This window comes from Haliotis rufescens, unplaced genomic scaffold (genome assembly GCF_023055435.1).
Source record: "Haliotis rufescens isolate VD_foot unplaced genomic scaffold, xgHalRufe1.0.p SCAF_6, whole genome shotgun sequence".
Classification (NCBI taxonomy): domain Eukaryota; kingdom Metazoa; phylum Mollusca; class Gastropoda; order Lepetellida; family Haliotidae; genus Haliotis; species Haliotis rufescens.
In genome coordinates, this window is record NW_025964334.1 from 43,588,811 (window position 1) to 43,611,535 (window position 22,725).

General features: G+C 38.5%; 1 protein-coding gene across 2 annotated transcripts in view; it reads right to left on the reverse strand.

The window, feature by feature from the left end:
- LOC124114615 (protein kinase C and casein kinase substrate in neurons protein 1-like) overlaps nucleotides 1–21,989 on the reverse strand; it is a 66,197-nt gene extending 44,208 nt beyond the window's left edge. For both annotated transcript variants that reach the window (XM_046475288.2, XM_046475287.2), the window contains exons 1-2: nucleotides 21,841–21,989; nucleotides 1,441–1,676 (exon numbers count right to left, since the gene is read on the reverse strand). In XM_046475288.2, coding sequence (XP_046331244.1) covers nucleotides 1,441–1,648 — 208 coding nt within the window. In that variant the 5' untranslated portion in view covers nucleotides 1,649–1,676; nucleotides 21,841–21,989. The remainder of the gene's footprint in view (nucleotides 1–1,440; nucleotides 1,677–21,840) is intronic.
- Between the last annotated feature and the right edge of the window lie 736 nt (nucleotides 21,990–22,725).

Genomic DNA, 22,725 nt, shown 5'->3' on the forward strand with positions numbered 1-22,725 from the left:
TCGTCATGGCCCTAGCCGCTCTGGCCAGTAGCCCTTAGCGTTCAGTGCTCTCTGTAAATGGACCAGACGTGAAGACATAACTTGTCTGGTCCTGGGTGTGGCTGCCTGCTGTGAGGGTGGATCAGCAGGTTTGGCCGGTCTGGGAGTGGCAGTCAGTTGGAGTTGGCTAGCTCTTTGAGGTCGACGAACCTAAGTGAGAGAGTTGGGGAGACCGTGGTCTTGACAAGCAAGAGCGAAGGCATTGAGGAGGACGATGGATACCGAGGGGTCCTGGCATCTGATGTAGGGAGCCAGGAACATCTGAACTGGGCACAGTTGAAGCCATCCTCTGTATGTCATGTCCTGCGCTGAGGTTAGGAGGCATCGAAGGACTTGCCATTGGCGGAGAGTGCATGGTAGGTGGAGAGCTGGGATCAGGTGCGAATGCATGCGCTCCAATCGGTCCTGGGGTACAGAGAGGAGGTCGAAGTGCGTCTGGAAGAGGCCCCCGATGAACTGGAGGCGATTTGAGGATGTCAACTTTGATCTTCTACCTAACTGTTACTGTTAAGTCCCTGTGGCGAAGTAGAGCGACAGTGTCCCAATGTTTCAGGAGGCAGTCGTCTATGTATGCCTCGAACTGAATGTCCCGGAGATGGAGGTATGAGGCTATAGGCTGGTAAGCCATGTGAATAGCCACGGGGCCGAAGAAATTCTAAATGGGAAAACCAACCATTGGTAATAGACTCCCACCGAGTTGGATCGCAGGAATTTCCGGTCGCCGTGATGTATTGGGACATGTAGGTAGATGTCCTTGATATCCAGGCTGATGAGCACATCCTGTGCCTGGATCTGGACCATAGTTAACGAAGGAGATCTCTCTTTAACTCTGAGTCCCAGTCCAATTGAGCAAGGTAGCCCAGGCGTCTCATGTTTGTAAGCTCAATCAGGGCTGCGCAAATATGGGAGTGCATATGCTCGACTTGTTGCTGGAGGTAGGATACGACGGTGGTCAGGTGGTCGATCATATGAGGGTTATCCTCCGACAAGTCCTGTAGAATGAAGCCATAAGTGAGAGAGGCCTGAGAGTGTGGCAAATCTCGATCTCCACATAGGTGAGTCTATTGTCAGAGGTATTGAGGTGGAGCGGTTGGACCCAGTCATGCGGTGAAGATCCTGATCTAAAGCATGAGCGTGGTCCATGACATGGAGAGAGTGAACCAGGTAGTCACCTTGTTTATAGCATGGGGGTCTGAAGGACAGAGTCAGAGAAAGTTTGCTGAAGTCCTCATCCTGGGGCAAAATCATGTCCATGATCAGCAGGTTCGTTGGGAGCAAGGTAGGGTCCAAACGGATGGCTGTCTTGCTATCGACCTCTAGGCCAGGAGAGGGAGTGACTGTCTCTAGTGTGCAGGATAAGTAAAAAATATAACATATATCAGTTACATATTAATACTTTACCATTATCTAAGAAGTTGTTCCATTTCTTCGCCCACTGAACCAAGTCCTTGGCATACTTTCTTTCAATCTCGCTACGTTGTTCTACCAACTGTCTCAGAGAATCACACAATTTGTAGCCATTGTCACATCTCTTCACTGTCTTCATGAACTTGCCCAACTCCCAGAAGCTATCTGAGGTTGGCATCACAACTTCATCGGTCACAGACATCTCTGCTTGTGTATGCTTTCACTGGAATCTGCAAGAGAAACCACCTTGATGTCATTCAGCCTTACAACCTGATCTTAACGTCAGCATGTTTAGTCTTCTATGTATACACCAAACCAAAATGCATATACACAGTCATGATAGGTATGGAATGCAAAAGATTATTAGAAATTACTAAATTGTGGAATCTTTGCCTCTTTACATCCTGATAAAGATTTGAGCCTCAGCAGCTTGGCCTGTGCCAGCAGTGGTGATTCACCATGTCCAATGGTTCCCCTTTACCACCAACATTCAGTGACCATGTCATCCGGAGCTAACCGAGTAGTTAGTCATTGTTGAAATTCACCTCTCAAGTAAAATACCTCATGTGTGTCACATCCAGATTAAAAGGCAAGTGTAAACAAACGTTGAAATTCTATGTTGTACTTTCAATAACTATAAAGCATTATGCATCCAGGTTAATGTGCAACTGAGGAAATCCAGTCCCCAACAACACTAAATAATCGATTTGCTAACTGACAAACTCAGTACAAGACTGGTATCCATCGATAAATGCACACAAATTGAAAAACAATACTTGTAATTAGAAATTTGATCATCTTTTTGCAGACATGGTTGATGTTTTTATTATGAAATGTTTTAGGTAAGTGTTGGAATCAGGTACATGAGCGGCGCACTGTTCAAAGTTAGCCTTTGCTGTTATAGTCGATTCACACATATGTGTAACTTGCGTCTCAGAACCCTTTCACTGAGATGTCAGGTACCTTAATCAAAATTAAGGTTGCAATAATAAGCAATTTATCATGTTTCATTAATGCTTCAAAATATACCTTAAAATTAAAGAAGACTTTAAAATGTGGACTATTGTCCCATCTGGAGAACCTTGACCATGTATGTTACGCCTGCCAAGTCACATGCAGCGCATACTACCTTCGAAATACCTCTATTCCATGACAAGAGTGCATACTAAGTGATCATTCTGAAGTTGTGACTTTAAATACACTGATGCCATTTTCAGAAACTGATGTTCTTAACACTGCTGATCAACTTCTTGTCAATTGGATCCATTTCCTACCAAGGTGCTTCTTGATCAGATATCCAACTGCCAGTAAGTACTAGAATTGTTAACTTCTGCCTGGAGTCTGTTTATGTGCCAGCAAGACTAATGATGGCATTGATCAAGCCATCACTGAAAAAAGAATCCAACTTGTCATCCTTGTCAAAAAGCCTGGAGAAGTAAATGAAAATATGGCTAACATCTCATTGTGAATACCTTAATCTTGCATGACAAATTCCGGTCTGCCTACAGACATGATAGAGATTGTCATAGAGAAACATGTCTCCTAAGCATTACAAAGGATTTTGTTTGCTCAACAGACTAAAGGAAACTCAATCTTCTGTGGAGGGAAAGCTTTATTCCAAATACAGAAGTATTTCAGAGAATGAGTCTGTTATTGGCTAGAGGCCAGTAGTAGAAGGTGCATTGTGAGTACAAGTGCAGGGTGTACGTCATTCAAATGTTTGCACATTTGGTGACAGTCGGTTTTAGGCACGATCATAATGAATATGTCAGACGAAAACTGCAGTGATCATCGTAGGGAGTGATGGCCCTTGAAAGAAGGAATACTTGTTAGATCAGAATGGAAGTTCAATAGACAGGAAGTTTCAGGATCTGTAGAGTAATCCAATCCAGCATCAATAAGATCAAGAAGTTGAAATCTGGTGAACGTCATCAGTTCAAGAGAAAGGGAAATGAGAAACATTTGAGAACAAGTCCGAGAATGCATCCGGACAGCCTCTTACGAAATGCAGAACCAGAAGTACAAGAAAGTGAGATGATCTTTTGACAAAGGGGTGGTGAAAAGGGCATGGGAAAACCAGAAGGAAAATATAGGAAACCCAAGCAAGTTGCTGATGCCATTCCAGCAACAATGACAGTTCTCTGGAACAGCGGGGCTTGATGCAGGGAGCCTGGGCATTTGAGTGTTAGTGTTTTGCAGTTGCAATCTCCGTTTGGATATGATGAAAAAAGGTTAAGTACATTTGTGAATGAAACTGAACATGAATTAGTTTGTTTAGATTCGGGTCACGGTAACTCACTCACTTATCGAGGTGATTTTTCCAACACTAAATATTATATTTCAGATCCAGAGAAGAGCAGAGCAAGGTTAGGTACAGGTTTAGGTGTACACACACTTTCGGAAAACTATTACAGATTTGAATTACATGTATAATCTTATGTAGTTAAATTTGGGAATAAAAAACATTTTGTCAACATAACACCAAGGCGTGTTTTCAAAATAACAAATCTGCAAGAGACATTTCAGAATTTGTTTCAGTTAAGGATTGAAGTTGTAATTGTTGACATTCATCAGCTGATGAACGTCAACAAATACAACTTCAATCCTTATACTAACAGTTTCATCCAGTAAAGTTAGCATTCGAAAGAAATCTAGACCCGGCTAATGCTGAAAATGGATTGATATTAACATTCTGCGAACTTTTGGTGTGTGTTTGAGTCATACTACGGCTGCTAATGTGGAGATTACCGCTTGAGGCGGCGCGGTTGTATTTCCTGAAGCAATTTGTGACAGTGTGAAGCTCAGTGATTTCTTTTGGTAAGTCAAGCATTCTCTGTTATAGCTTCGAATGGACGCTTTATTTCAGTGATCCGACATACATGATCTGTCTAGCTTTAAAGCCTGCATCATTCATAGCCTGAATCTATGTCGCTCTCACTTTTCCCTTAAGATTTTTAATGTTATTTTTAGACATTGAGGAATTCCCTGAAAGTATCAGGTCTTTGAAAGGCATTTAGAAGTGACATTCATTCAGCTGATGAAGGAGTAAGAATAGATAATATATAATATATATCTTCCTCCCCTAAAGTAGTTCTGAATGTCTCACTTGATTGACAACGTAATCATGGGACGTACTGATGTTCATCGGGAAATGAACACCAGTCAGCTTCGAAGTGTTCATCTAGGCGAGGTTAGTCGCTACTGCCAATATAAAGAAATAGTTTCTTTTCTGCAAATAGGGTATATTCAGAATACAGAACAAGACCAACAGTAGTGAGGATTAAATTGTCAAAAATAACAAATGCTGTTTGATTCTAGATCAAACAACATTTCAAAATGGAAAATATTGGCATGTTAAAACACTTTTGATTGCAGGTGCTTGGTTGTTCTCATTTGATATTAAATCTGCATAACACCACTTTTCTTTTTAGGCAGAATCCACACCATTCCTGGGCTTCACATGGGAGGACAGAACAAGCATCTTAATACATTCAATGTTCATCCGTTTTAAAAAATATTGATTTAAAAATTAACCAAGCCATTTACAAAGCTGTGGAGAAACAGGCAGGAGGCTGCTGGTCTGCATCGGTGATGAACTGGCTGGCCAGCTGGCAGTTTCTTCCTATAAAATATGCAATCTAAAATATGCGCTTACTCAAATTTGACAGAATCAGTGTGTGTACCTGAGATACAGCTTTGTCTAGCTGGACAAACTGTGTCTATGCATAATGTTATAATGACACAACAGAATTACATTTCAAATTTGTCTACTATGAAGTTGAGAGCCGAGGTAGTTCGTATGGACAAGGTTAACACTAACAGAGGCTGATATCCTGGAGCAAGCTGATATTATGGAGAGACAGGCTGAATTCATACTGTGTTTTCCCTTGTATTTAAACATTCTTTGGGGTTCTTTCTCAGGGGATGGATTTGCCACACATTATAACGCAAGTTTTGGAGTCCTGGATGTTAAGCGGTGGACATTTTCCCAGTTTCATGGAGTAGATTGAATTGAGCTCTTTCACTTCCATGTTTGATAAGCAAAGTGGTCATGCACATGAAAGAGTGCCACACCATGGGCGTTATGGTACTCCCAGACAGAATTCTTTTCATTTGGGAGTTGGTGGAGAAGTACAACCCATGGACAAACTCAATCTGGACTATCTGGACAATTTGGACAAAGATCTTTAACATCCCATGGTCCTTCACTGTGAAACTTTCTCCCAGTTGAACTCAAGAGCTCTCCTCTTTCTGTGTTCACATCAAGGATAAAACTCACCTGTCACAAATACTACTAACCGTGAAGATCTGGTCTTCATCAACCCATGCTTGTCGCAAAAGGTGATTAACAGGATCAGGTGGTCAGATCAGATTCACTGACTTGGTTGAAGCATGTCATTGCCCTCAAATTCTGCAGATCAATGCTCATGATGTCAATTAATGGATTATTTACAGACAGCCTTCACATAGCTGGAATATTGTTGAGTGCAACGTTCAACAACAAACAAACAAATACTACTCCTGACTTTATCACATTAATCATGTACTCTTCACAACCAACATCGTGAATAGAAGATAGTGACTAACAAATGCACTAATAAATAGGCCTTCAAGCAGAAAGGCTGGAAGCCATATTATAATCACCAAAGTTTAGGCCCTATTGCACTTGTTCTGTTTATTATCATTTTTTATTCTGCTGCTTTTTGGTTGAGAGATACTTAAAAAACCAGTGACCAGGTCTCCAAGAAATTCAGCAAGGTCTGCAAGAATCTGAAACAGACACCACCAAAATCTCATGGCTCAAAGCTCAAGGTCTAAGGGCAGATAATTCAAAGCTAATATCACAGAAACAAATAGCCTGATGGCTTCAAATTTTGTTGTACAGCAGCAGAATCAGACGCCCATCAATTTTGCATCAACTATCTGCTTAAACATGTTAAGGGCTCTGACATGTCTGGCAGATAGACAAACACTAACCCTTTTGACTACAGAGGATGATGGAACTAAAGCCTGATAAAGACAGATCTCTTTCTTCTGGAAATACTTAAGATGTACATGACCCCGCAACCTCTCTGCTGTGTCTCACCTATCCATTCTAGTGGCAAAAACATGTTCTAGGGTGTCTACATAGCTCTGGTCCTGAAATACTCCATTTAATAACCACTAGTAACTCAGCTACCAGTGGTTTGATTTTGACCAAATTATTTTCTTGTATGTTGACTATGATTGTTAACTGCAGCCTTATAGCTCCAAACACTCCAGTGAGAAAAATATAACGTAATTCATGTGAAACCTTATCTTTTAACATATTGTTCCACACCTGCTCATCCAATATCAATTTGCCACACATGGCCTTTTCAGCATCATCAGACACTACTCACATCTAAGTTCTTGTTTTCAACTTAGGTCATAGGTCATCTCGTTTTGGCAGCATTTTGGATTAAAAATTATCAGTGTGGATTTCCTGTGATTTAGGATACAGGTCTTCCTCAATGTCCTCCTCTGAACATATTTGTTGATGTTCATCTCTACATGATTTCTAGGTCAACATTGTTCACAAAACTATCATGTGACATTGTCGAAAAATGTCATTTGGTGGCAAAAAAATTAAATCATACGTCTCTTCAATTTCTTAGAAATTTAGCTACAAAAAAACACTGAAATTGACATTCTGAAACTATATTTGATTTTCGGTTGTATATTTTAAACACTTGTGCAGTAAAGATACTGAGTAGAAGCCAACAAATATACAATTAAGCCCCTATTCACTGCCTTTCAGAGCCAAGAAGGGTGTTGTCAGGTACACCTTCTGCAATAAGTAAATGGATTTCTAAACCTACACAGCATGTATTCCCGCTATGGAAACAGAGTTCACAAGAGATAAAGCATTGCATTCTGCAGGAAAAAAATATCATCCGCAAAATGGACTAAAGAAACCTAGTGTATGTGCGCATCAATGTTCTCACCAGTGATGTGTGGTCATGTATTGACTGTCTGACCACATCTCAGTCTCAGCCAATACAGACTGTGAATAATACTGAATATACAGTGCATAAAAGTCGGCACTCTAATCATGCTAATTGCTTCAACCGACAATGACTTGGGAGCAAGCCTGTAAAGGGGAGGACAGGTAAGCAGGGTTGTTGACTTCAACTGTTGATGATTCCGGTCGTAGTGGTGGGGAAATCTGTGCACCATGTCAAGGGGGAAATAGAGTGACCTCCCTTAATGTCCAGTGACCTGGTTCCACAGCTGGTAGGTGCAGGTCTAAATGGCCTTCTGGATGGATACTTGTCACACTTGGAACAGTGCCATTATGGACAATCTTTTCTGATTAAAAAGGCCAATGTTAATCAAAATGGACAATCTGGTGTCACCTGGCGGGTGATAAGAGGACGTGTCTTAAGAGCTCTGACAAAATTTTGACTTTGCCAAGTTAGTATTTGATATACTGTATATCACTGTGTATAATGCGACTTTTTCATACCTAGAATTAGGGGGCTGTCAAGGGGGGGTTCTTCTTATACACAGGATTGAAGAGTTATGATGTTTTTTCCCTCAACACAAAGACAGTACTATGAGCACGTAATACCATGTCAACAAATCGTATTCGCCATAATATGTGCCAAGAGTGCTCTCAACATTAAAAATAGGGGGCTCTTATTAGAATATTATTTTGGTGAAAAAACAACTGAGGTGAAAGATCGTAAATTTCATGGTTTATGCTGATATCCTGAAATGTTTATATACGACAGATATATTTTTCCAGAATTTAATTCCCCATAATTAAGGGTGCATATTTCACACGAGTGAGTATTATACATGAATAAAAAAGTCTTGGTAGGGGTAGGAGTACACCTGGTACTGTGGCTCGTGGTCTGTTGGACCGTCTTATACATGGAGTAAACCAGCTTGATAAAATAATAAAGTACTGGGTGAGGTTACTAAATCAGGAGGATAAAAAGGTGTACAAATATCAATATGATATGGATGAAGGTAATTGTTGGGCATACAAAGTTAAATCCCTATTAATAAGGTATGGATTTGGATAGATCTATGTGTTGGAGAAGTTGGATGAAGAAAAAACGTTTTTACTTCTGTTCAGGGAATTGCCATTGACGATCAAAAGTGGATTGAAAATCTTGCCCTATTTCCCAATTTGGATTTGTAAAGAAGTATTAAAGTAAGAAATAATTCAGAAGAATATTTGTCAAGTATTAAAACATCAGTGTTCAGAATTGAACTGTGTAAATTTTGCTGCTCATATAATAATCTCATGATGGAAGAAGGAAAAAAAATTAAACATCCCTCGAAATCAAAGATTATGTCCATTTTGAATAATTCCATGTATAGAATCAGAATTTCATTTTTGCCTGACACGTCTATTTTATTGTGACCAAAGAAAAAACATTCTCCCAAAGTATTTTATTATACATCCTACGTTCCATAAATCTAAACAGCTCCTTGCATCAAAGGATAAATTTACTAATTGTCTATCAAAATATGTTTTCCTTGGTATGAAAAAGCTTGTACATAAACAATAGGGTCTGGCCACTGGTTCAAAATGTTCATGAAACTGATTGAAATCTAACTATATTTAAGTTGGACTTTTCAGATAATTAAGTCAGTGAAGTGATGCAAGTTCAACACATTCAGATCTTAACATGTCAGCCAAATCATCTAAAGGAAAATATGCTCATTCAAACATCACACTTATGTTTATCAGAAAAATCTTTCTGTGAAACAATGCGTCATAGTGCATGTATTGCCTCTCATAACTTAGAATGTTGCGTCTATTCTGCAAAGCCACACACCATAATCAACACAGTATCAACTAAAAGGGAGATAACCTACACAAAAGTACAGGTGCGGACATAACACCATGAAGTGAGTGAGTGAGTTTGGTTAACGCCGCTTTTAACAGTATTCCAGTTATATCACGGCGTGTCAGCTTAATGTGGGAGGAAAGCCCGAAGTGATGCAGGTCTCAGACGTTTACCACTTCGGTGAAACCCATGAGCACGGGTATGGTGCTGACAAACCTAGAAACATAATCGGGGCGAACTGGGATTCAAACTCACAATCATAGGTTTCTGGCGTGCCCAAGGGACACAACTCTGCACAGCGAATCGCGGCGCCTTAGACGACTGGGCCACCTGTGCCCCCAAGCACCATGAAGGCATGGGAGACAACAGACAAGGCAGCCTAACATAAGCGCGCATCAAGTGAGATAGAAATAACATCAGGAAAATGCTTCAATGAGAAAATTTATGCAGCTTTTTGTATTTTTTGTATATACTGTACATATGCTGTAAAGGTGTCTCTAATGTCTATACATGGTGTATGCATGAGCAATAGTCAGCTGTTCATAAAACTTCTCAGAGGGGAGGAACATATACTGTATTACGAAACGTGAAGGATGGAATGGTTATTTATGATGCTAGATTGGCATGTTACTTTCCGACAATGACAAGATGTCCATGTCTACATTTACGAGATAGGCCTAAGGCTTCTGACTGACTGTAGAGAGCAGGGTCAGTCAATGTGGGTGTGGCTGGCCTGCATGATGCTAAGGTAAGCCATCCTGCTTTGCAGCTAGCTAGATGGCTGGTCATGCATGGCTGGCTAATGCCTGTACTATGGAATTTCTGGTATGGCTGACAAACAAAGACCTCTGACCTATTTGTTTGAGTGGTTGGCTGACAATCAGAGTGGAGTTGTCATGTGACCCAGAGGCTCAGCTTGAGTCAACAGTGTGACCCGTCAATCATGACAATACAGAGGTTCCAGGACTGGAGATGGTATTACAACACACAGGTTTCATTGTCTTCTCCCACAACTGTGTGTTTCTGCACTATTGACAAAGAGTAACCAATGCCCTGATCACTTTCATAAAGTATATTGATTTGACTGTTTACATCGATGATGCAATGCAAAAATGTATTTAATTGGTTATTGATAATTTATTTCTCAAAAACCACGGAGCATGCTGAATCCAAGCAATTCAATGCATCACAGCTTATTGTCCATTCTTATCAAGCATATTTTGGGTACTAATCTGGATGACAGGACAACACAACAATTCAATTGATGACATCATAATAGCTCCAGCATGCTCAATGTTTAATCACTTTCTGGAAAAACAGAAAATTTTGAGACAAATCAACAAATAATAATGCTGTAGCAAAGATGATAATTATTAACCATTGTCAACACATTTGCCAGTCATAAATCTTTCTGATGTAGTCAGTACTAAAAGCATGTAGCGGACATAAAATTTCCGACTCCTGTGACTGGATTCGAACCAACGACCTGATAATCAGAGACGCTTTATCCACATGACCAAATAAACCAACACCCGTCTGCAAGCTGACAAGGTTGAAAGACTTTATCTGTTGCATGACTCAATGCCCAACGACAACATGTGCAAGTGGATAATGCATCGTCACCAACATTTCAGCAACATCAGGTAGCTGACATCTGCCAAGTCGTAAGGCTTGGACCAAGTATACTAACAGTCATCTTCCCAAGGCAAGAGAGTTAAATGACTATAAAATACCAGTTTCCACCCTTGCCGATCTAGCCTGGTATTATGGAGTTACATTTTGGCTGGACTAACGAGTCTATGCATAGTAAAATCGAAAAGGTGCAACAAAATCGAAATCCAGTTTGTAAACTGTCATGCAGATTTCTGTTGATTGCAGGGTTTGCAAAGCATGTGAACCGCCAACTCCTTGTCAACATGGTCAACATATTTTTTCCCAATCTTTTCATGTTTTTAATCAAGGTGCTCATGTAATTGAATGCACTTCGTGATGTAAGACTCGTTTTATTACAATATCGATTTTGATTGTCAATTAGATTGTCTTGACTGGGCGCTGCCATTTGGTTTGAAGCAAATGCAAGTGATACGAGAGGTGGAATCTGATTGGTCCATAGGAGAGGCTTACAAAGGACATAATTCGTAGTAGCCACTGGTGGCGCTACGATCGAGCCCAGGAATTCCTGCCTAGTTCGGCAAGGGTGGAAACTAGACATTTACAGTCAGTTGTAGCACAGGTTGCGAGTGGTACCTTTGATCTTACCCGTGCTGTATCATGGTAGTAAGAGCACAGTTTGTTAAAGATCATTACCATTGGCTGATGCCAAGATCAGCAAGCCCCGCCTACTAGCTTGAGAAATGTTTCCATAGTGTTGTACACAGTTTTCAAGAGTAATAACGTAAATAAACCACAAAAAAACAATAGAAATTTTTATAACTTTATTAAGAGATTACAATGTAACTGTCAATTGGACACAGAACGCATTTTGCTAAGGTTACACTTGATTAGATTAAAAGTTAAAAACACAGTTAAGGTAATACATTGGTTGATTTTCTTTCTCACCGTTCACAACTGCGTGTGGCCTGGAATCCAATCTAGGATGACTTGGCGTGATCACCTCCGAGTCTGGGGCAAGTTTGATTTTCTTGGGTGGATCCAATACGTTTTCAATAGATGACAGCATTTCCTGTGACGGTCTTTTGTACTTTCTCACTGCCTTTGTGCTTCTGTGGCCAGTTAAACGCATGATTTCCTGTTCTTCATACAAACGCGTTGCACAAGTACGTTTCCCGGAGTGGTTCATGAAATATCCTTCTATTCCAGCACTTTCACACATTTTCTTCATTAAAGTTTTAAGTTTGTTCACACCGATCACTTGGCTGCTGTAGCGTAGGTTGTCGTTGTCTTTCTCTGGCAGTGGTCTCCTGTAAAATGGTCCAGTGTTACCAATTTTCGACAGGTAAGTATTGTACAATCTCGGCAGATCCCCGGTTGTATGATGACGTATGTTCTTGGCCTCCACTGAACGATGATAAAGACTGCCGTTGTAATTCTTTGCCGTCGTCCCTCTGAATTCAATATAATCTCCGATTTGATCTTTATCCACGATTATCTGTTCAACTTGTAAACTTCTGTGCTCGTCACATGCACGGAGTCTAAAGAGCCTGCAGTTATAATAGAAGACAGTGTTGAGTAGGCTCTGTGAGGTACTGTCTCCAAACATGTTCTTCTCCCAAAGTGTGTTTTCGGATTCTTCAGTGATTGGTTCGGCTTGTTTGGTTTTGGTTCCAAGACCTTTTGCAGTGTGTCTTTTCATTTCAGCATTCAACACTTGTCTAAAATGCAAACATTCCAATTGTTTTATATCCAAGAAGTTCACATGAATATTTCCTTCTTCTCGCATGTTACGTAACAGTCCTGTTACAATTTGAAACAATGTTTTTGGAGGATATTCATCTCCGTTTTGTTTTCTTGCTTCGAGAACAAATTTTGACATGTAGGTGTTTACATCATCAGCAGTAAAATCCTTCAACGTGGGCACTTTCATTTGTCGAGACCGAATATCTTTCCATTCATTGAAAACTCGTAGAGCCCAATTCGTGTTGCTGCGCGTGTTCTTACTTTCACTGTCTTTCAATAAAGATGTTCAGAAACAGACTTAGGGAAGCGTTTTGAATCATTTTCGTCCTCATCAAACGGGTCGTAGTCGATCTCAAAGTTGCTGCTATCAAGATCAATATCCATGTCTTCGCTCTTAATGTCAAATACATTCAAAGCCTGCGATAACATTAGTTGATCTAATGCAAAGTTCATTTTGATCACGTCTGCAGCTTGAGACAAAGTAATATCATCAATTTCATCAGTCCACATGGTTACACTTCGAACAACTGCTTCAAAATGACGCAGTATTTTCGGAATGGTTCGAAGTTAGAAAGCGTGTGACGTCATATTCAATGTCACTAAATTTTACACAAACTCGCGCAATTTTGGAATGACCGTCGCAACCCGTGCTACAAGTCACTTACAACACACCCACCTACTCGTTGTTTGGGCAGTAAGAGCAAGGATTGGCTTGGCATTTGATTGACAGACAAAAGGATCACCTCGGGGCTCCGCCCCTCGGTCCTTTTGTCTGTCAATCAAATGCCAAGCCAAACCGTGCTCTTACTGCCAAAACAACTCGTCTTGGTGTGTTGTAACTATAACTTAACTCTCTTGCCTTGGGAAGATGACTAACAGTTAACATATGAGCATTGATCCTTGTGGTGGGGATAGGACGATCAGAATGTGTAACAATATATTTGTTAAGTAACACTTTTTAGACACATATCATGGCTATGCTATCTCCTACAGCACCAAAGAGCTACTCTAAAAGTTCTAAAACCTCTTCTCTCAGGAAATGTATGCAGTACTTGGACCAATGCAGCCCTGTTATAGCTAAAGGGTTTAATTTACCGAATAAAGTACTTCCCAACAGCTTGAAAAAGGAATACAAAGCATATTTGTCACTGTTTGTTGGATCAATAAGGACTGGTGAATATCTGCATGAGAACACAGAAAAATGATATGGTACAAAGTACAATACAATATTTGAAAATATCAAAAGATTTACCAGTAGCTCTTCACAAGAGTGCTTTCCTGTAGCAAATGTCACAATCCTGGATGAGTTCTTATTTTCACTAGCTCTCATGACTAAAACCATGATTGGTCACCCCATTCACTGCTTGGACAGGAAATTTGCACAAATGTTTACAAATCCACCTAAATTATAACTGGTCAAAGAATATTTAGTACGCAGAAATTTTGAATAATTCAGTGATGTAGCTACTACGAGCACAAAAAAGGGCAAACACTTTCAAATTGTTACAAAACTTTATTAAAAAGTGTGCAATAGTGTGTCATCTTCTTTGAGCCATTTGTTGCAGTAACATCATGGTGACCTTTGTTTCATTTACAGATTGACCCAGCTACTAGTGTGGAAGTTGTCGTCATTGAGTTGGTTCGATATTGTTGTCTTTGAGTTTGTATGGGCGGCCATTCGGTCAAAAAATACAAAGATGAAAAAAGGACAAAAGTACACAATTAAGATCAAATATTACGAATAAAGAACTAACTGTTACTACTAAAGGTCAAAATACAAAACAAACAGACAAGGGTTAAACGTACAAAGTTGAAATAAATGTCAAAAGTATGCAATATTAATAGTCAAATGTTACGAAAAGATGTCATAAGAAAAGAAAGAACAATGTGTACGAAAGAACGTCAGTGAGCACGAAAGGACCTTTTCAATAAAGAACGTCAGTGAGCACGAAAGGATGTTAACAATAAAGAACGCCAGATGGCGCTGCAATTTGTAAAACATTCCCAATTTGTTCCACTGTGTATATGATAACTGCATGCCGAGGTGCACAATGTATTATGTCATTCCTCGTGCACTCACCGTCTGACGTCACACATATATATATACATGTGTAATCCAACATCTGCCTAACATTAGTACATGTATTTTGTATACAACCTTCAAACGCACATTTCATCAACTTACAAGTTGTCTTTGTCACAAATATAAATGTGGATGTAAACAAGCGAAATAAATATGGTTTGAAATGTTTAACCCTCGTCTGTTTTGTATTTTGACCTTTAGTAGTAACATTTAGTTCTTTATTCGTAATATTTGACCTTAATTGCATACTTTTGTCCTTATTTTCAACTTTGAATATTTTGATCGAATGGCCGCACATAAGTTTGAGGATATCTGGGTTTGATCACAATGGTAGAACTGTTCTACACAACATGGTAAAGCCAAGAACAGGGTAGGGGCATCTTTGTGATATCACTGTTTTAGATATCTTTTAGGGCTTGTGTTTGGTCTGAGTTGAAAGTGTTTAAGAAAGAAACCTACTACAACATATCCTAGTTACGCCCCTGTAATTGTAGACATGGTAGAATAGTACCTACTGTATGAAAACCACTTGACCAAGTTAAAAGAAAGTGATTTATATGATTATGGAAAAACAGTCACTTACATGGTCTGTCATGAAGGTTTGATCATGGCAAGTTAAATCATCAGATAATAAACATGATGAAAAAAATTGTCTATTGGTTTTGACAAATTTGGGAAACAGATATTAGAAGTTTCCATTGTTTTCTGTGGATGCACTGTTTGCATTGTCAGTTTTGTCATAAAGATAATCCATACATCAACAACACTAAAAACAAGAATCTAAAGGCCAACAGGCTTTCTTCTCATCTGTGACATCTACGGTAAAATAACTAAACATCTTGCTCTTGAAACAGCATAACCATTTATTGTCCCCAAACAAACTTCAAGAATCAATAAGAATAGTGATAGATTTTCTTACATCATTATATGCCCAGTATGAAGTGTAAAAACATAAACTTAGCGCTGTTGCAATTATTACGTATTTTGAGGTCCCTATTTGTCCCAACCGAAAAGAATATTGAAAGCGCCAATGAGGTGTGCCTTAATTAGCATGGCTGGCTAGGCCTGCAATCTGATTGGGTATTACCACCAGCCAGGTACAGAATATATGCGATTGTTTCATTAGTTGTGGGGAGTCCTGTGTTGTATACATAATACTAGTATGGATTCCATATATGTTAACAGTATGGCTAGTGGGAGCATGTCAAGTGACCTTGATTTAACATGAATTAAATAATTGTAACATTGTAAGATATTTTCCTTTCCAATTTAAGGGGCGTGGGTTCCAATAGATAGACATTGATTGATGTTTGTAGTCAATTAGTGCTAATTAACCAGAATTGTATTTGTCTCACAACACTCAAGGGATAACAACATGAAACTGCAGTAGATTAATGCTTAATCTACGCCAGCAGTCAGTCAAGGTATCATAAAACACTCAGCAAGATTGCAACAGAATATTGTGATTTGGAGAAAATAAACTAATCAAACAAACCAATCTGTTTTGCAATCACTTGTAATCCATACGTCCAAGACGGGGATCATCTTGATTAGGTTCGTCACTAAATGTTACTATTAGAGGTCAAAATACAAAACAAACAGACTAGGGTTAAACATACAAAGTATCATCAAAAGTATGCAATATTAATAGTCAAATGTTACGAAAAGATGTCATAAGTATGCAATATTAATAGTCAAATGTTACGAAAAGATGTCATAAGAAAAGAAAGAACAATGTGTACGAAAGATCGTCAGTAAGCACGAAAGTATGTTGTCAATAAAGAACGTCAGTGACCACGAAAGGACGTTTTCAATAAAGAACGTCAGTGAGCACGAAAGTACGTTGTCAATAAAGAACGTCAGTGAGCACGAAAGGACGTTTTCAATAAAGAACGTCAGTGAGCACGAAAGGACGTTGTCAATAAAGAACGTCAATGAGCACGAAAGGACGTTGTCAATAGAACGCTAGATGGGGATCATCTTGATAAGGTTCGTCACTATTGTCGGTCACAGATTCAAACATGTAGGGGTCACTTCTACTCCTTCCTCAGAAATCACTAATTCATCTTCCGGGAAACAATCACATTCCATGGTTAAATTGTAAACTAGTGTCACTGTCAGAGTCAGATATATCGGAAATTTAAAATTGATTTGTGCTCACAATATCGCAAAAGGGAACAAAGTAAGTATCGTTTTATACACAGATCAGCTATATATTTTAAACAAAGAAAAGTTTTACATTGCAAAATAAATGAGATGAGTACAATAAGCACTGGACTTTCTTGAGATATTTGCTTAAAGTTCCTTCTCGGATATTTATTGATAATTAATCAAGTGGTTAGCTTTGCCGAGAATGTGTGCAAGGGACCATGACTGAACAGAAGCTTGCCTGCAAGAATGTGAACAGAGGGGCCGGCTTGCTGTGCAATCAAGCATGTAATTTTGGAGGTAATTTTCCCCAACAAGACCATATATGGATCCACTGTATATAAAGGCCCCACCTCCGCTGTACTTTCATTGCAGCCTTTGAAATTGGAAGACAGGACAAAAAATTAAATAAACCCTATTAACACGCTGCTTTTGATGTTTTAAATATGATGTTTTGCACTGACGATCCAAATCTGCAAAGTTGTATATACCCATGAGACTTGCACTTTAATGACCCAAACAAACTCATGCCAAATATAATACAAAAAGATTGTGCTTCACATAATCATTTTTATTCTTATTTCCACTGATCAGATCATCCAGTTAATTGGTTAGACATACTAAGTAAAGCATAAACATAAAATTATGTTCCAGACAAGGCTGTAACAAGGTACAGAAGTATCACTGCAATGGTTTGGATATTTTTGTGTAACTACTGTGTGATCAGTGTTGGAAGATCAGAGAGGGCCTGTGGACCTTGAGGTCTTCTATCATATTTGAATTTATGCAACCCACCTTGATCTTTAAGTTTTAACAAAGTGGTTATGACAAGGATCCCATGACTTCAAACTTAATTTTAAACACTGGTGAAAATATTAAAAATCTATCGCTGTGTGAAACTTTTATATTGATGCATGTACTTGTATCCTATTGATCCCTACTTTCAAGCCCCTAAAGCTGAGATTAAAACTACTTCCAGAGAGTTCATTTTGTGTTCAAAGGTGCACCTAACTGTGGGCCATAGTTCCTAATATACATGATATATCATTTCCAAGTGCCAATCAGGGAACACATGAGGTGCAGACCGGTACTTAAGTTTCCAGTTCCTCACTTGACAGGTTGGCTTTCAAAATATCAGCTGCCATTTAGCTTACATCATGATCATCCTTAGCCTTTCATTTCTTTGAAGAGATATCCTTGCCTGCCATTTGACAGAAGACAACTTGCCCATCATGGCCATCCAGCCATGTTTTGCCAATGTCATGGAAATTGGCTCTTACTGGTGACATAGAGTCTATGTTAAGACCAATCAATAAATAATAAGGGTGAAGCGATACACCGATATTCCGAAGCATCACGATATTTGACCCACAATACAATACACAACACACACTGGCCTAATGATCAATACGCCATGATACAGAACGCAAATCTTAAGTACAGTGTTCCCTTGCTATTTGGCCCTTCAATATTGCACTAACTCGGTTACACTTACACAATGTTTCCCCCCCCCCACATCTCAAAATACATTATCAGCTATTCACCATGAGCATGTATCACTGGAAATACCAGTCAACAAATCTAAACTGAAGTAGACAATTTCATCCCATTATTATACTATCTGGTTATAAAGACGGGTTCATTGTATATCAGGAGTTTGTTTGTAATATGTTTTATTAGTTTAATTCAAAATTTAATTCAATATTGTTTACAATTATTTCGGTGAAATCATGTATGAAGTGATCGGTAGATAGCACAACTCACCATTATTTAGACCAACCATGGTCAGAGTACCGCTATTGACACAGTAAAGAACTTTAGTTGCCAGAGAATGCATACATATATCATAAATGTCATACTTTAACTTGTTAAAAGTCATATTTGTGGCACTTTGACTATTATATGTCAACATAATGTTTTCGCATTAAAAATATATGTTGCGCGAGATGTCCCTTCGATGACTAGTCAAATTGTTGCACACGTAAAAATATCCTTCAAAAGCAATCAGCCGTACCAAAGTGCTATGCTTATGGTTCTTATCATTTTAAATATATATAGTAAAAGCAGCAATGAAAGTAACACGATATTGGAATATATTATTATCCTGATAAAACAAATATTTCTTTAGATACAATTTCTTCTGACCATTGCATCAAAATTCCTTGAAGTTGTATCATTGGCTACTTTTTAACTGAATCCATGGTAGATTGGAAGAAAACGTGTTCAGCTGATTGCTATGTCCGGCTAAGTTAACAAGAAAATACACACAGGAAATACAATTTAAATGGTAAATCATCATGTCTAGTGATGTTTTAAATCAAATTTCATATTTTAATTGACCAAGTTTGTTAAACCTGTTTGTTCACCTGAATTCACTGAAGGGATATGATGTGGTTTTTTAAAGCACATAACACTCGATAAATCTATTTCTACACTATGAGTAGAAAAAGATTTATCGAGTGTTATGCACTTTAAAAAAAACATATCGCATCTCTTCAGAGAATTCAGGTGAGCCATGTTAAACTAATGTTCTAACCATGTTTAACATAATGCAGTATTTGTAATTGTAAGTGCATGACTTGGAGGTTTATTGAGGTTACAGTCAAAACAAACTCAGGTTGTAGTCTGTGCCCAAAACTTTAAATTTTACTAGCCCAAAAATGTATATCGGTATTATTTTCAGCATATTTTAGTCTCAGTACTATGTGATTCTACTTGCCCAGAAGACAATTTACGAGACTTGGGTTTTGGACTAGTGGCAAAAGTTGCAGACTGTTACTTTGGTGTCAGGATACTTTATTTGTTTTATTAGATTAGAATTTATCCATTCACAGTGCACCATCGTGGCCAATTCATAATTTCCAAGTGCACAATTTGAAAATTCAATTCACCAATGGCGCAATTGCATGGCCTAGAATGTTATCAAATATTGTTTAGACTCTTTCCACAATAAAAGTTAGATTCGAGAGAAAAATAAAAAATATATCTTTATTTTGAATGTGTCACCTGCTTTCGATCATCTAAACATAATAAATGAATTAAAATTTAAACGATCAACGTTTGATGTACTTCTTCATACTTAAATAAGACATGTATATACCTGCACATTTGATGTTTTGCGGCAATCTATCTTGGAAGTATAAAAAAAAATACTGTCCAGAAAGCCCTTATCACAAAACTTTTAGTACAATATCATTTCTGATTCTCCTTAACTGTCAGGAACACACTAAAAATCAACAAAGGCTACTTTTAAACTGGGACACAAATATCTTGCTTGGGGCTATACATGCATAAGAAAAGGACATGTTTTCAATGTTATGAACGAGTAACATGGTCAAGATAGAATAAAACTTGGCTGAATAAACCCTGTGTTATGGGTTTTTGGACACTTAAGAAACATTCATAGTTTTCTCTCTAATCACATGAACATCTATAAAACATCTCATTGTCTACATTCATTAAAAACTTTCCCTTAAAAACAACCTATCACTTGAGTATTTACAATGTCTGTGGTGCTACGGGTTATAGCTAAAACGGCACCTCAGCAAAAGGTTACTGGACGAAAACGGCTCCGACTGGCGGAAACGGCACCTCGCCTCAAGCGAAAACGGCTACTATAGCCCGGCGAAAACGGCACCTTATTCTTTTTACCTTGGTAAAACATATGAAATTAAACTTACATAGAAATCTAGTTACTTCCAATCACCAATAATTGTGAAATTTTGAAACAAGTTTACATTAGGCATTAGCCTCGACTCCAACTTTATTCCAACTAGGCCTATGCACAACTCAACTTTATTTGAAAACATAACATGCTATGAAGTAAAATAAATGAAATTAAACTCACATCGTCTCTTAGAAACACAAATAACAGGAAATACCATGTTAACACATCAAATACATCCAATAACTTGTAAATACATCAAATACCATGTAAATAAATCATATATACTACCACATAAATCGTTATGGTTGTAAAAATTAGAAAAGCCGTTTTCGCCTAACATATAGTAGTTGTTTTCGCCAAATGCGGTGCCATTTTCGCTCGAGAAATCAGTTAGTATTGCTGAGGTGCCATTTTAGCCTGCACCTGATCCTACACACCCTGTTATCATGGTTATAGCGCAAGTAATTGTGACAAACATGGCCGTCTGAAAACGAATGATTTCCAAAACCTATGATCTGACAATATATATGTATTTGCTATTATTTGTCTCTTAATGCCACTTGTTTACTTAGATGATGATGATGATGATGATGATGATGATTTACATCTTGAGCAAATATGTGAAGATTTGGCCGTATTGATAATGATTACATCCAGTACCCTAAGTTACTTCCTTACCCACACTCAGTATGACAGTGCATGCTGGTTTAGTCTCAGACTGTTTTATACAATGTTAAGAACAAGGTTTCAAACAAACATCCAAAAGAAAACAAGGAAATATTTGCGCCAATAAACGATTAATTGGATACATATATACACATTCTGTCATACCAGCTTACATTCCTCAGTAGACTGATATCAGGTTTGACCTAATATAGGCCTAGGCTAGATCTAGGCTAGATCTAGGCTAAAGTCATCTTCACACAAACTTGGGATGACTTTTAGACAGTAGCCCGATAAAGTTGTGATTTTATTATCAACATGTAGACCGAAACGGCTAGACTTTTCTAAATGTTGAATAAGTAGTGAAAAGTTAACTATTGAGAGAAAATAAGAGGCTTGTTATTCGCAGAAGCGCAGTGTCGGACATCTATCAACACAAGGTAAACGAGGTGACATGACAGGCCGAGGCAAGATGGAAGGAAGAGACTGGAGAGGTACGGCTGTCAAAATGCTAAATATGACGAGCAATACAACTGACGAACACACCCTGCCCATTAGATTCATGCAAACACAGTACCTTCTCGACATCAAATTCACCAAGCACAACATTTTTAACATCAACAATCATAGAGTAACAAATTATGTGTCACCTGGTCTCTGTCCTAAGAAATCTAGTCCAATATGTCCGTACGATGGGTGGAAGATCTCTAGCCTTGCACCTGAAGTAAGAGCCAATACAATTGGTTCGTCTCTGTTAGAAGAATGTTGATTGGCCCGACGTTTCTTGCATGAATGAAGATGGTCACGACAGGGAGCGGGTTTCTAAATAGTAGATCTAGTTTATATTATTACAGACTCCCCTTTCTCAGCAAGCAGGATTACGTCTGGCTGTGACTGGCCATGTCCAACTTTTAGCCTGAAATCCCTTTGTTACGAAACTATCCTACAGATACAAATACACCAATTATGGAACGTAGTCAAATGTATAGCCTATATGAGTCTATTAGTTAAACGTACATGGCCTATGTGAACATGTAAAATGTACCAATGTTATATGTTTTATAAATGGGGAATTTAAACACTTTTTATCATTGTTTTTGAAGTTGTCAGAATTGTTGTCCCTGTGTGTCATTTCCGGTATATGACCCGTGAAGATCCGGACAGAATAGGTCTTCAGCAAAGTTGATGCTCGACGTAATAAGCGCCCACGGTAACGTTTGCTAAGATATAACAATCCCAATTAGCACCCCTTCCGATTGATCAATGTACACAAGACGTATTTATTCGCGTATAATAAGCACTCATGTGTTAGCCTATATGCACCCTTAATTATGGGTAATTGAATTATGGAAAAATATATCTGTCGTACATAAATATTTCAGCATAAATAACGATATTTATCTTTCAACTCAGTTTTTTTTCACCAAAATAATATTCTAGTAAGAGCCCCCTATTTCTAATTTTGAGAGCGACCTGGGCGCTTATTACGTCGAATACGGTAGCAGGAATATTGCTGAGTGCTGCGTTAAACAACA